Raw genomic sequence first — 15,953 nt, 5'->3', positions numbered from 1 at the left:
AAAAAAAAAGCCTGAAATTCACTAAATAGGAGAGTAGCAATGGCAGGTCAGGGCCAAGCAGTTCTCAAGTCCAATCTATTAACGCTGTCATGACATTTTGATGCATTTGTGCAGTAATCACTCTGGGTCTTTTTCTTATCCCAAGCTTTCTTTGGGGAAGTGATGACTAGGGACGTACCATCAAACGTGTGTGTTCTTTTGCCAGAAAAAAAAATTAGCTGTAACTTGGAAATTAAGCAAAAAACATGGATGATGTTTATCTAGTAGAGATGCAAATAATTTCTTTCCAGTAGAACAGATAACTCCAAAGATGGCCTGATTTGAGCAACACTTGTATATTTAACACCAAAACCTTATCCTAACTTTTTTTGTTGTTGTTAAATTGCCTATACATATCCTAGATTTTCAGATGCTCTCTGAACCGGCCATCACATCTTACTGGCTTCCTTGCTAACGAATGAGTTAAATAAAGTCTCTGACACAAGTTTATTTTCTATTTGCCCATGACTCATGATTTTATATATTTGAAGACTATTTGTATATATTTAATGATTATTTATTTTGATACAGAGCAAGAGAAAGAGAGAGAGAGAACGTGAATGGAAGAGGGGCAGACAAAGAGAGAAACCCAAGGTTCCTGAGATCATGACCTGAGCTGAAATCAAATGTCAGATGCTTAACTGATGGGAGTCACTCTGGCGCCCCTTGAAGATTATATTTTAACACATATTACAAGCATCAGTTAAAATGTTGTTCTTATTATGAGAACTTAAAAACTGTGATGGACAAGTCTTCATCCCCAATGTATAGTAAGTAGAATAATAATAATAATAATAATAATAATAATAATAATAATAATAATATAAATATAGGGAGCTTTTAGTCTTTGTAAACATGAGGCAAGCTGAATGTATATCATCCACATTTCCCTCTTGGAATGCAGGTATCCAGAGAGGCTAAATGGCCTTCAGGAATAAAAGGAAGGAAACAAGGTAGCTTTGCTGAAAAGAAAGTAGCAAAGAAAAAGAGGGTGAATAGACCCAGAGGCAAAAAGTGATGGGACCAGACCAAAACCATTATGCAGCTTGCTCTGGAGGGAAGGAAAAGCTATGGATATCAGGGACCCCAGAATATTGGCGGTATTGTAAAAAGAAATGGAAACTCACATAAATATAATCCATCCATTGGCCTGCACTATAACTTCTAGAAAGGGGCTCCTCTAGGGCAAGAGCTTTTTCTTACTCAGGATTGTGTAGGTGAGCACCCAGTGAGTAGACAGCCAAATCTGGCCTTCAGGGCAACAACTTCACCCTACCAGTAGTGTCAACTCCCACCTGTTTGATAACTTAATTTCCCCAGGGAGGGATATGAAGATGAAAGGCAGGGAAGGGAGGGTCTCTGAGGACAAAGGTTTTGGGAGATGGCAAGTGGAATGGGAAGCAGAATGGCACTGGACCCCATTGCTTTAAGATACTTTAAGATGCTTCAGGGCTCAAAGTAGGGCTCTGGTGCATTGCAGATGGCAGCGGGGAATGTGCTGTCCTGAGGCTCCCCTAGGAAGAGGCCACTCACGGGTACCCAAATAAACAACAGGACAGGAAAGCACTGCCTGCTTTGAGGGTTTGGACATTTGGGCTCCAGTCGTACTCCTGGAAACCTGAATAAGCAAGTGACTGGCCAATCTGAGAGAGGTGTTCCCTGCACACCGAGTTGTGCACACGATTCCCAGGCTGCCTTCTAAGCACCGATTCCTTTAGAGACTGTACGAAGACTCCTACTAACCGCATTCCCCAGTGTAAGGAGGAGAGAGGCAGGGAGTCAGCACACACATGTATGAGAGATACAGTCTGGAAGCTGCCTCCAGATCAGACTTGAGAGCCACACCCCCTTAGCTCTGCTCACCAACCCCCCCTGCCCTCACCCTTGAATATCAACCCTATACTGCACCCTATGGGAACCTTAATGGTTCCCTAATGGGAACCTCTGCTCCCCATTCAAAGCCTGTACTTTTATTAAAAATTATATTTATTTATTTATTTATTTATATGCTTATTTATTCTTGAGAGAGAGAGAGGAGAGAGAGAGAGAGAGACAGAGTATGAGTGGGAGAGGGGCCAGAAAGAGAGAGAGGAGGGAATACACAGAATCTGAAGCAGGATCCAGGCTCTGAGCTGTCAGCGCACAGCCCAACATGGGGCTCAAACTCACGAATAGCAAGATCATGACCTAAGCCAAAGTCAGACGCCCATCCAACTGAGGGACCCAGGTGCCCCTAAAGCCCGTACTTCTTAAATAGCAAATGAATCTTATTTTCATGCTCCTGTTGTCCAGCCCAGGGCTGAGAGCAGAATGTACATTCAGAAAAAAAAAAAAATAATAAAAATAATAATAATGAATTGTGACCAAAAGAAAAAGAAATAGTGAGAGAAAAGAGTAAGGACACAGTGGCAGATGGAATGGGGCATCAGACATCTTGCAGTGAGCATTTTCTCCCCAAACCAGCAAAAATGGTGCATAACCTGCTATAAAGAATGTCTTGGTCCTCAGGCACCTGGGTGGCTCAGTTGGTTAAGTGTCCGACTTTGGCTCAGGTCATGATCTCATAGCTCATGGGTTCAAGCCCCGTGTAGGGCTCTGTGCTGACAGCTCAGAGCCTGCAGCCCGCTTTGGATACTGTATCTGCCTCTCACTCTACCTCTCCCCAGCTCATATTCTCTCTCTCTCTCTCTCTCTCTCTCTCTCTCTCTCTCTATCAAAAATAAATAAACATTAAAAAAAAAAGAAAAAGAAGAATGTATTAGTCCTTCAGGTGTTTTGGACAAGGAAGGAAGAGAGGATAAGGCTGATACATGACAGAACAAAAAATAAACTTGCCTTAAAATACTACTTCAATTAAAACAAAAACTGAAAATTACTTCGATTGAAAACAAAACAAAATAAAACAAAACTGGGTTGGCTTTTTGCTGCTGCCTCACTGGCAACAAGGGCTCAGAGAAGGACAGTCTCTGAAGGTCATGCCGGCTCAGATGTCTCCACAAATGGGTGTCGGATGTGGTCGGCTTTTAGTTTATTTCATGAAACTTATAGTATCATTGAATCACAAATGGAGGGACTTGTCTGGGCACATTCTCTGATCTGATAAATGAGCCCATCTTTGCCCACCAGAGCACAGGGAAAACAATAGCAACCGCCATGTGAATCCAGTGAAAACCCCTCAGAGCAAGCTTGTGGATACCATGTAACAATTTGAAAGCCGGGTTTTGAAAATTCCTTTACCTTTGAAAGCTGGTTGCTAAGACAACGGCAGTTGTAACTTTCCCTTTTACAAAGGCCCTACCCCAGCTTTTGGGGCATTCACATATCAGATACACTACCATGTGGGGACACTTTTGCTGATTTGCGCAAAGGAAGGATAAAACCCAGTGTGGGGCAAGATCCCTCCCCTGGGAGCTTTTACACTAATTGAATGTGTCCTTTAAATGTCAAACCTCATAAATTTCCAGGCCAAGCAGTGCCTCATTATCCCACTGGGGTGGGGCCACAAATAATTTCCCATTTAAAATGGTTTTTGCTTGCAACTCCCAATTAATAAACCTTGATAGAGAATTCCAAGTAGGAGAAAAATTTAATCTTTGCAATTGATTTGTGGAGTATTGATTATAAAGCCCGGTGGCAGATGGAATAACTGAGGCTCTGTAAAGGTAACTGACTTAAAATAAAGCTAGTAGCTGTGGTGTCTGGGTGGCTCAGTTGGTTAAGCATCTGACTTCGGCTCAGGTCATGATCTCACAGTTTGGGAGTTCAAGCCCCGTGTGGGGCTCTGTGCTGACAGCCTAGAGCCTGCTTTCAGTTCTGTGTCTCCTGCTCTCTCTGCCCCTCCCCTGCTTACACTTTGTCTCTGTCTTTCAGAAATAAACATTTAAAAAATTAAAAAAAAAGGTATGAATGAAAACAATGCAAACTTGACTCCAAGGATTCCATCAGCTTTAAAGAGTGTTTCAGAGAAGAAGGGGGAAGAAGGCATTATATTATGGTTAATTTTGGGGAGACATGAGGAATACATTTTGCTTAAGAAGATTACTATGATTAAAAAAAAGTGTGTGTGTGTGGTTGTGTGTGGTTGTGTGTCTTGTGCAAGAAATCTCTATGATTCTGGCTCAGGTTGGGCTTTCCAGCAAGCAGGCTACGGATGGATGTAAAGGGGAGAGTGGTATGTTAAAGATGCCCTTGGGAACCACACCTGTGGATGGGAGGGGAGGGAAGCAGAGGTGGGCAGAGAGGGCGAGAGTGGCAGTGCAGGCCTGACATTAGACTAGAGCAGCCCACAGAGAACACTAGAGCTAGAAAAGCCCATCAGAGATGTGCCCCCTTGGGTCAAAATGGCCAAACCTTTATACCCTGGACTCAGATGGTTGTTGCATGTGGGCTTCCTTGCAAGGATGTGGCTTTGCCCCGGTGTTTCTCTGCAACCGAGGCAGTGCCTGAAGGGGCAGACATGAGAAAAATGTGTGCCAACAGCATTCCTGTGACAGGCAACAAGTAATCCTTGAAAGGGGACTTTAGCAGCACATTCCTGGGTCTACCACGAGTTCCTAAGCCTCTCTCTGCACCATAAATAGGTCCTGAGATGACCCTCACCATGTAGCCTGACACATGGTTGATGGAGGAGAAAACTGAATCCAAATGTGGCCCTTCTCATCTCTTCTGCAAAACCACCTTCCTCTACACAAGTGGTTTTGAAGCCAAATCCCTTCCTCCCCGGATCAGAAGGAACTTGGTAACAACATGAGAACTGAGTGTAACACTTTGCTGAGGATTGTAGTTACATTTCTTCCCCTCTATCACTCTGTTCAGGGCTTCTCACCTCCTTCCTTGAATCCTCAGCTTTGTCACCAAAGCCTTGGAGAAACCAAAACAGGATCACTAGGTGGTAGGTGGGGTCCCAGTATCCACATGCCTTGTTGGGTCTGCTTTGTTCCAACCTGGACTTTCTCTGATTGCTAACTCAATGGCGTCTTGGCTTAGGGAAAGGTACAAACAACTTCTCACCTCCCTCTGTCCCTCAGACTGGGCCCTTGAATGTCTGGGAGTACTGACTTTATTTTCCAGAAAGATCTGGATTTACTTTCTTTTTATGATTATCACCCCAGCGCTACAGAAATGACACTGCCCCAATTTTTTTCTTTAGTCATAAACTTTGATGATGGCATTGCTAGAGGAATGCTTCTAGCATAGGGTTTTTGTGTAGTCTTAACCTCCAGGCTTCTCTCCCTGGGTTGCATGAGAAAATGATGCCGCTTGCCACACTGTACCCTCCTTTAAAAAAGACAATAAGACTTGTGATAACATTTTACCAAAGGCAATCAATCAATCAATCAATCAAACCAAATAAGAAAACACTTTACTGGCCATTGTCAACCCAATGGTCTGTACCAGCATATGATGAAAACAGTTTCAGTTAAAACAGAACAGGTTGTAGGTAAACATTTCAAGTAAGTGTCTGGACCCTTGAGGGGGTGGGTAAAAAACACTAAAATGGGCTATTGGTATAGGTTAAATGGATTCAACTGTGAATACCTTAAAGAAGAGACAAAATTCTGCAGAAGGGGTCATTTAACCATCCACTCCTCTGAATATAAAAACAGAGCCAATGTTCTTTCAAAACACTTTCAAGCTATAAGAGTGTGATTTTGTGGAGCAGGGGTATTGGAGAAGGAAAATGCATGAGGAGCCTGGTAGTTCATCACTGTTTTGTGCGTACTGGCTGTTCCTCTAGGTACTTCATATGTAGCAACGAAGCAAAGCAATGCTTGGACTCACCCTGCCAGCCTTCTGCGGTCTCTTACCCACGTCTTAAACTCACCAATAACCATTTGTGGTATTGCTTGTATTAATGGGGAATGTCAGAAATCACGTATTGTTTTCCTAAGAAAAACAATTTAGGTATACCTGATGGACTCCTTACCTTTGAAAAACTAAACTTGTTTGGTAAATGAGATGTTATAATCAGAAATGTATAGGACGTTGAGAAGACAATGATTTCTTTTAATGACAGACGTAATGGTAAGTGACATCCTCCAGGCACAGTGGCTTATATAATAAGTAGGCTAAAAAGTGATTTTTCAGTGACTTTTTAATGTGAAAGGGATATCTACCTCCTCCTGTGCTTTGCAACACATTATATCCTCTTAAATAGAAAACTCTACTGGCCTGCATCAGGAAAGCCATCCCCTTAAGGCACTCACGAGGATAAACGTAAGTGACTTCTCATATACTCTGGCAGCTCGTGTGTGTGTGTGTGTGTGTGTGTGTGTGTGTGCTTGCATTTTGCCACAGAGAACCCACTTACATGGTGCCAGAGCTGAGTGTTACTGTTCTCTTTCCTGACTGGCTTCACCACTGACCCCTCCAAGTCAGTCATGCTTCACCTGAAAATAGGATGAAACAGTTCTCCACCAGCATCGAGGTAGGAACAGAAGTTTTAGGGATCATTTTAGACTTTATGATGTATCAAGAATCATTTTGTTTTCTTTCACAGTCTAGTATTTTCCCCAAGGAGCTAGAAATTGGGAACTGCAGTTTCCTTTGACATACATACACAACTGAGCGCAAAACAACAACAACAACAACAACAAACAACTCCAAAACAAAAGTCCATGAAAGGGAGCAATCAACAAAAACTAAAAGGCAACCGACGGAATGGGGAAAGATATTTGCAAATGGCATATCAGACAAAGGGCTAGTATCCAAAATCTATAAAGAACTCACCAAACTCCACACCCAAAAACCAAATAATCCAGTGAAGAAATGGGCAGAAAACATGAATAGACAATTCTCTAAAGAAGACATCTGGATGGTCATCAGGCACATGAAACGATGCTCAATGTCGCTCCTCATCAGGGAAATACAAATCAAAACCACACTCAGATATCACCTCACACCAGTCAGAGTCGCCAAAATGAACAAATCAGGAGACTGTAGATGCTGGAGAGGATGTGGAGAAATGGGAACTCTCTTGCACTGTTGGTGGGAATGAAAACTGGTGCAGCTGCTCTGGAAAACACTGTGGAGGTTCCTCAAAACTTAAAAATAGATCTACCCTATGACCCAGCAATAGCACTACTAGGAATTTACCCAAGGGATACAGGAGTGCTGATGCATAGGGGAACTTATACCCCAATGTTTATAGCAGCACTTTGAACAATAGCCAAATTATGGAAAGAACCTAAATGTCCATCAATTGATGAATAGATAAAGAAATTGTGGTTTACATACACAATGGAATACTACCTGGTATTGAGAAAAAATGAAATATGGCGTTTTGTAGCAACGTGGATAGAATTGGAGACTGTTATGCTAAGTGAAATAAGTCATACAGAGAAAGACAGATACCATATATTTTCACTCTTATGTGGATCCTGAGAACATAACAGAAGACCTGGGGGAGGGGAAGGGAAAAAAGGTTAGAGAAGGAGGGAAGCAAACCATAAGAGACTCTTAAAAACTGAGAATAAACTGAGGGTTGATGGGGGGTGGGAGGGAGGGGAAAGTGGGTGATGGGCATTGAGGAGAGCACCAGTTGGGATGAGCACTGGGTGTTGTATGGAAACCAATTTGGCAATAAATTTCATATTAAAAACAACAACAACAACAAACAACTCCAAAACAAAAGTCCATGAAAGACAAAAAACAAAACAAAACAAAACAAAAAAAAAACCGGCAGTAAAATCACATGAAAATGAGCCTCACAGGCCCATATCTTTACAAAATGTCTATTCTATAATTGCAGCAAATTTGGAAAGACACAATATCTGATTTGGGGAGAATGAGGATAAGGATGATTACATTTTTAATATAAATAATGGAAATCACATATCCTCTCGAATCCTGAGGGATCAGTTACCAGATCCTTTGTTTCCATTCTGGAGATAAAGACAAACGGGCGTAACGAGGCTAGTGTTTTTCTACCCAGGCCCTGTGGCCTATTGGCAATTGACCTGGGGTACACACCCATATGTGTCCATTTGACTTTCCACAGCAGGTACTAGTTCTTGGAGTCCTCTTGTGTCATCTGCACACTGACTGGCACATTCGTAGAGAACAGCAAGCAGAGGGGTGAAACCTCCGGGAGTTTCCACAATGTGACAATGACATGCTCACAGCATACATTTCAGAATCCATGTGCTATGAAGTTTCTCCTGCTCTGTCACAAAAAATGTGACTGGTCGGATGACATGACTGCCAGTGTCCTTAACCATCATGGTGATTAAAGTCTGAAGATAAAATTACTGATTCCAGGAATTGAGCATGCATTGACTCATGTATGAGCACTTTAAGTTGTCCCATTCCAATGACAGGGGCAGTGCGAAGAGGTACATCCTATTCTATAAAATTCAAGCTGTTTCTGGTACTCAGTAAGCACTCGGGAGCACAGCTCAATACCAGGGATTACAATGCTGACTGATGCTCTGTTTTGATTGAAAGATCCTTTCATGGCCAAAGGTATGCAGACAGCCATGTCCAAATGAATACTTAAGTACGGCTACCTTCAATCTATCCCTATGAAGAAGTACCCACCAATGATGTCTTTTTTCTGCCTAGCAAATATAAATATCTGGTGTCTCTAGGTTTCTGAATGATAGGGAATGCAACTCTTCATTTTGATGGCTAGAGCTAAGCAGGGGGGGGTTGTTTTTGTTTTTGAACCACTGAATTACACAAAATAGAAACACTGGGACTTCAGCATTTTTGGCCATCGGACACATTTCTTTTTTAAAAATTTTTTTTTTCCAATGTTTTTTATTTATTTTTTGGGACAGAGAGAGACAGAGCATGAACGGGGGAGGGGCACAGAGAGAGAGGGAGACACAGAATCGGAAACAGGCTCCAGGCTCCGAGCCGTCAGCCCAGAGCCTGACGCGGGGCTCGAACTCACGGACCGCGAGATCGTGACCTGGCTGAAGTCGGACCCTTAACCGACTGCGCCACCCAGGCGCCCCTGGACACATTTCTAAATGGGCACACTGCTGTATACTAAACAACTGAATTCAAACCAACAGACTAAAGTGACCTCCAACAGTGTGCATTTTTTTTTTCTTCTTCAAGTACATTAAGACAAATTCAATAAAGCAGAGTAACATCTGAGATGGAACTTATTGAAGAGAAACATAACAGAAACAGGCGCTCTCACCACAGCTGACCTTGGCTTCAGCTGGAGCAAGGAATGTCCTCCAGAGCCATCGACATGCTCCTACAACTCCCTGCCCTTGTGATCAATTCAACTGAAACGTCTTGAGATAAACACCTGCCAGGAAACACAGCTGCGTCTTTTCCCTTTTTGACTTGCACAAAGTTTATCACATATGCAGGTCATATGATAATTTCATAATGACATGAAATTTGCATGAAAGGGTAAAAAATATTGTTCCATCTTTATATACACCTTTCCTCCAGAAAGATTCATAAATACTGCCTGAAGATAAATTAAACTTTGGCATGGAATATAATTTATGAAAATTACAAACTACTTGAATTGATTTCACCAAAAAAGACATTAAATCTTGATGACTAGCAAACTTCTTCAGAGAAATGAAATGTGATGTTTAAATAGAATTAAAGCAGCAATATAAATTTTCAAAAATATTTTAAGAGTAAAGCATATCACTCATGTAGGTTATTAATTACGTAAATGCCTTATAATCATAAAAATGCTTTTAATCACTTATATCATAGCTTCTGCTAGAGCAGTAAAACATGACAGATGAAGAAAGAAATATGATTTGTCTTGAGAAGAGAAAATATGACATATTTTGTTACTTTTTTTTCTTTTAGCTGGTGTGCTTTTAGTGACTGCTTTTGTCAGAGTGAAAAGTTGCAAAAACCCAATGTAAGGAAAGAGGTAAGAAATACCCATTGACTGCTGATGACATTTCATTACTAGTAGTAAAGCTATGTAGTGTGAGCGTTGGCTAAAAAATGAATAAGGAAAGAAAATTAAATCTGGGTTGACTAGCACATTTTGGGACTTATTTATATCAGTGTTCTAAGCATCTGAACTTCAAGTTTTATACAAGAGCGGCTTCTTAGCTTTGATAATATTACAATAACCCTAATATTTACAGCTACATTTTGTACTTTAAAGCTTTACAAGCCCTGTTCCACCTACTTTCAAAAAGTCATTTCTAAATTATAGCAAAGAGGCTGAAGTTTCCTACCTGGATTCATGTGGCTAAATTCTCTTCCTGTCTTTGTCTCTCGGTCTCTCTCTTTCTTACACATACACAGAGGCACACACACATAGCTCTTTGCAAAGTAATGTCATCCCACAATTTATTTTTCAATTCCCATCATCTAACAAGGTACCTGACCTGTTTTCAGTGCTCAGTGACTATTTATGGAATGAATGAAGGAATGAATGAATGAGTGGATTCAATAAGTGACATTTGAGGCTTTCCAGTCCTTGATGTCAGCAGTGGCGATCAGTTTGGATGAACAACCTGTCTAGAGGCTGATTGTGAGTCTCAGGAGGGACTGACCAGTGGTGAGATGTCAGCTAGGGAACCAGGCCTGCTTTCCTGTGCAAGTGTAAGGCAACCACCTTCATGATGTTGTTTCAGGGAGTATCAAAGAAGCCCGTGGTAAACCACAGTCCCTTCCCCCACCATAAGACTGATGACACACCCCTCTGAGATGCTGTAACATGTTTCACTGCATAGTTATCAACAGTAATCAGGAGTCACGTATCACTAGCAAGGGTGAAGGGTGGCTCACAGACATAGAGACATCTACTGAAGTGTAAATAGCTGATATATTATTTTCCTCTGAGTAGATTTTGACCATAAGAATTAAAAACAATAGGATTCCTCAGAAACCTGAAGATAACATGCACAAGGAAGAAAGATACAAAGAGTCTGAGACCACCTCAAAATTTGCTAAGGGGTGGCATAATCTCTTATTTCTGTGGCTCATGAAGCTAGAAAAGGAGGATTTATAAAATCACATTTACAATTACGAGTGCTTTAGGATATATTCTAATCATTCCTTAGGTCTGAAGTGAAATCGTAATTTTCCTGGGGCCTGGTCATGCAGAGATCTTGGAGGGTTTTAGCACAGAGGGGCCTCAAAATGTCTCTTACCTACAAAGAGCTGGCTGTTCAGCTGCAATCGGAAGTGGCCCTCCTCCGAAGTCTCCCTGGTCATCCTTGGGAGGCTGTCCACCTGGAGTGAAGTCTCCTTGAGGTTCCTTTCAGCCCGGACGTAATGCCATTGGTTGTCATTCAGAAGAGAAGGAGAGTGAACTATGAGCTCTACAGGGCCATTCCCAACGTCAATGGCAAAAGTGATCTCAGACGGAGCTGAAGCCAACAAGAGAAATAGGTAGAAAGTTGAGGGGAGTCGTCAGTGAATGGACGGCACACAAGCTGAATGAATGGTATAAATGACTATACGTCAGTATGAGGTGAAGAGGCCTCCAGCTGAAATCTCTACGACATCGAACTTAGTGTTAATAGTAAAAACTTCCAAATACTAAGTCCCAAGCTCTTTCTTTGGCCCAGTTGGTACTCACTGTGAGAATTCAGCCAATAGGATAGGGGCTAGGGACAGAAATGCCAATCTGATAAACATTCATTGGCACCAAGGCTTTGGGTTTTCTGGGTCTATTTTGGCTTCAACTATGCCCTTCATGGATATCTGTAAATACTGGATTCGTGAGCCAGCTACATTCCCGCTGGGAGAAGGTTGACACCCTTGGAGGTCTGGTATTCTCTATGTTATTTCATTCATACATGTGATTATAATCATTCAGGCTAATCTTATGACTTTTTTTTAAGGAGACTCAGAAAGTTTGAGTGCTTTTTTCAAGGACGTGTCACTGCAAGCAGTGGTGCCTGGGATCGAACACAGGCCCCCATCCACCTCCCATGACCCCTTCTGCCCTTTGATAAAGTTCTGCATCTCACACATGCCAGGGGTCAGTCAGTCAGGGGTAATAACACCTATGATAATGATGATGACGGTGGGGATGATGGTGGTGGTTTGGCCACATAGCCATTGAGCAAGAGAGAAAAAAAAGAGAAGTAGCAGGAGTACAACAGGTACAATGAACTCTGCTGAGTGCCATGCTAAGCACTACCCAAAGATTCTGTCATTTGAATCTTTCAAAGGAATCCCTGTGAGAAAGGCATCATTTTTATTCCCATTTTACAAATGAGAAAACTGAAGTTCAGAGAAGTACAACACAGTACAAAGAAGCTGACTCCAAAAGTAGAATTCTTCTCCATTTTTCTCTAGTGGGTAGGTCTTTTCATATTTTCCACTACTACATAGGAATTTTCTAAATTTGAAGGATGTGGAGAGGCAAATTATAAATTGATGTCAATAAGAAGACCGTCCCCTTTTTTTTTTTTTTTTTTTTTTTTTTTTTGAAGACCGTCCCCTTTAAGTCACTGAAGCCTTCCTAGGCAGGACCTTTCCTTCCTTCTCAGCACCTTGGTTGGCCTCTTCTACGTTACACTTAAAGCAGGACATGGGTATATATTTGACAAAGTCATCAACTTCCACATCTGAGTAATCAGGTAATCCCAAAGGTCCAATAACCATCCCAGACTACTTCCTCCTCAGCCTTTAAACCCAGAGAATGAGCCTCATTATAAGAAGCCCCCGGTAGGTAGAATTTGCAAGTAACCGAGGATTGAACTGTTTTGCATTCTGGTCAGTGTGGACCTTGACCTAAAGGGGAGGCAGTAAGGTAGAGGACTTAAAATGGGATTTGACAGCATGGACTCTGGAACCACCATGACTTAAGGCACGTTTTCGATCTTGTCACACCTCAATTTTCCCATTTGAAAAATGGGAATAAAAACAGTACCTCATTGTCAGGTTGTTTACGAATTAACCTTGACGAAGTTCATAGGACCTCGCAGGGCACACGAGACATACTCAAAGTGATAGCTATGGCTATTATAGCAGTGACGTGGCTCAACAACTCAGCTAAATGCCTCGGCTCATAAACCCATGCCTTAAAGTAGACAGAATTGAAGAGAACAAATTGGGTTCAGCAATTAAAAGATTAAGTAAGAGTCAAGTTGGCCTTTTGAGCCATTTCCTGTTTCTTATTCAGGCCGCAGATACTACCTCACAGCCCTGTATATCTTGAGATCAAATAAACACTAACTGAGAGATAACTGGGTCCTCAATTTATTTCTCTTTACAGAAAACAGGTAAAGATTGGTGAGAATTGGAGAGGAAAAATGTTAAAGATTTTTCTAAAAGCCTTCCTGCAAAGCTGGTCTTGTGGATATTAAGTTCTACGTGGACAGCACATCTTTGCAGAGCTCCTGTTCTACTGCTGTGTTTGCCGTCACCCCGTGACCCCCCCCCCTTCCTTGTTAGGCTTCCTGTCTGGGCTTATCCCTGCTCCAACATTTGTCCTTCTGTTGTATAATGATCTGTTTATGGTCTGTCTCCCCAATTAGTCCACAAACTGTAGATTAACACCTGGTTTATTGGACACCTACCACCAGGGGTTGTATATAGGGAGCTCTCATCCAACTAAAGGTTCATTCATTAAAATGTTACACCATATATATTCAATGCAGTTTTGTAAGTTTCTTTTTATCTTTTTTTTTTTTTTTTTTTTTTTGGTTTATACCCAGGTATTAACTTCCTTGGAATTTTTAAAAATTATTATTATTTAATTTTATTTAGGTCAGTATTTAGGACCTACTTGGTTCACCCATTCCCCCTAGAACTGGGGTCCGGGTGGGGGGGGAATCAGTAATGCGATAATCACAGCTAATTGTTTATTGAGTGCTTACCATGAGCCAGACACTCTGCTAAGCATTTTCCATGAATGAACTCCTTAATATTTTAAGCCTCACTCTAGTCTTATGAGACAGGTAACATATTACCCCTGAGGGAACTGAGCTGACAAGTTGTCCTAACCCAGATGGGGCAGAGTCAAGAATTAAATCCAGATGATATGTCCCTGGAGTTCATTTTTTAACCTACTCTTCCTATGGAAAAAAAAATTTATTTGTCTTCCAAACCTATTCAGTGGGGGGAGGAGGGGTCAAAACCTAGAATATATAACATAAGTGCCTGGATACATCTGAACAAGAATAATCTAAGTAAATGAGTGATACTTCCAACACTGACTAGTGACTCTGAGGAGGGCACCAGAAGCAAACGTAAGCCCGCTCTTATTTGCTCGAAGGATGGACGTCACCCGATGGTCCTAGACAGGAAAATCAGAAGCCCTGTGTCAGCCTTATCTCCCGCATGAATTTACCCCCTGGACTTCCCTTCTCTTTCCTGTCTCACCAATATCTTCCCTCATCATTTGCTCACCTTTTGGTTGAAGATAAAGCCAAAGTAGCACTCAGCATTCAATGAGTTTTTACCAAGTCAGGCCTTGTGCTAGGCCTTGAGAATGTACAGATGAATGAAATCCAATGAGCTCACAAAGTACTTTCTTTTTATTTTAATTTTTATTTATTTATTTTGAGAGAGAGAAAGAGTTCATGCATGAGTGGGGGAGGGGCAGAGAGAGACAGAGAGGAAGAGAGAGAGAATCAAAGAAGGGACATGTTAAGTGGAGGAAAGTGCATAAGTGCAAGAGAGTATCTACCTAGTATTTCTAGAAGATGAGAAGAAAACTTTTAAGGAGAGTCTCCTGTATAAAGTTCTTCCTTCCTTGAACCTCATGTTGGTGTACTCAGCTCCCACCCCATGTGGGGCATGAAAGAGATCCCAGGGACCATTTATGGACAAAGAAGAAGTCACCTCTCCAACCTTCCACGCATACATTGATAAAATGAAAAACATGAACTAGATGAAATATCATTAAACATTTTTGGAGACATGATCTGATGGAAACTGTAGGAAAACACCACATACCCTTTGCATAAAATTTCAAGGAATTCCTGAATGTCTTCTGTCTCAAATCACAAAGAAAATTCTATTTTCTCTGGAGTCTTAACATTCTTGGGCATTGAGGAAGTGTTGCAAAGCAGAATAAGGAACAGAGAGGTACATTGACTCTGGATTCTGACTCTTAGCAGCAGTGTGACTCGGGTTACTAACCAGGGTCACCTTCCTCATCTGCATATTGGAGTAAGAGTTGAACAATGAAAATCATAGCGCAGTATCTTGATCATCAACAGGAGCGTTTGAGAGCAAAATAAGTAATAAATGTGAAATTTTTAGTACAGTGTCTATTCAGAGAAGACACTCAATAATTTAGTCTGATTATATTATATTATATTATATTATATCATATAAATGTATAAATCTAATTACTATTAATATTAATTTTACCATTCTCTGAAGATCTGAGGATTCCATCTTCAAATTCTCATCCTATTTGGTAATCTCTTTGGTAATATTCTTGATATGATACAACTAAACATCACAACTTAAGTCTCTTTCTCTCTTCCCCCCGATATACATACATATAGATATATATCTATATATGCATATATATAGATATATATATACACATATATATATTACATATCTATATGGATGAATGTCATGTATACATATTTTATCCACATATATCACATATATATCTCCATATACACACACACACACACACACACACACACACACATATATATATATATATATATATATATATATATATTTCCATACAGATAACATATATGAAATATGTGTATCTCACTCACTTTTTCCATGGGCTTGAAGGCCAGCAGAATACGCCACCCCAAAATATGCTACTTTAAAATCAGGTTGATTTTTTTTTTTTTTTTTTTTTTTTTTTTTAAATCAGGTTGATTTTGAGTGAAGGCAACTGAGAAGAAGCAGAGACAAGGAAAAACTCCTTGCTCTCCTCCTGTGTACGTAAGGCAGGTCATAAATTGACAAAGATGTCCTTCCTTTCCTCTCTACCAGGACAAAAGTTAATTGCTTGGAGACAACTGTAGACTCTA

At 41.0% G+C, this 15,953-nt stretch overlaps 1 protein-coding gene across 3 annotated transcripts in view; it reads right to left on the bottom strand.

The window, feature by feature from the left end:
* CNTNAP5 (contactin associated protein family member 5) overlaps positions 1-15,953 on the bottom strand; it is an 810,836-nt gene that overhangs the window by 118,784 nt on the left and 676,099 nt on the right. For all 3 annotated transcript variants that reach the window (XM_058715579.1, XM_058715580.1, XM_058715581.1), the window contains exon 17: positions 11,136-11,354. In XM_058715579.1, the coding sequence (XP_058571562.1) occupies positions 11,136-11,354 (219 nt within the window). The remainder of the gene's footprint in view (positions 1-11,135; positions 11,355-15,953) is intronic.

The sequence above is a fragment of the Neofelis nebulosa genome, chromosome 2, assembly GCF_028018385.1.
Source record: "Neofelis nebulosa isolate mNeoNeb1 chromosome 2, mNeoNeb1.pri, whole genome shotgun sequence".
In the NCBI taxonomy this organism is placed as follows: Eukaryota; Metazoa; Chordata; class Mammalia; order Carnivora; family Felidae; genus Neofelis; species Neofelis nebulosa.
This window is presented reverse-complemented; position numbering and strand designations above follow the sequence as displayed.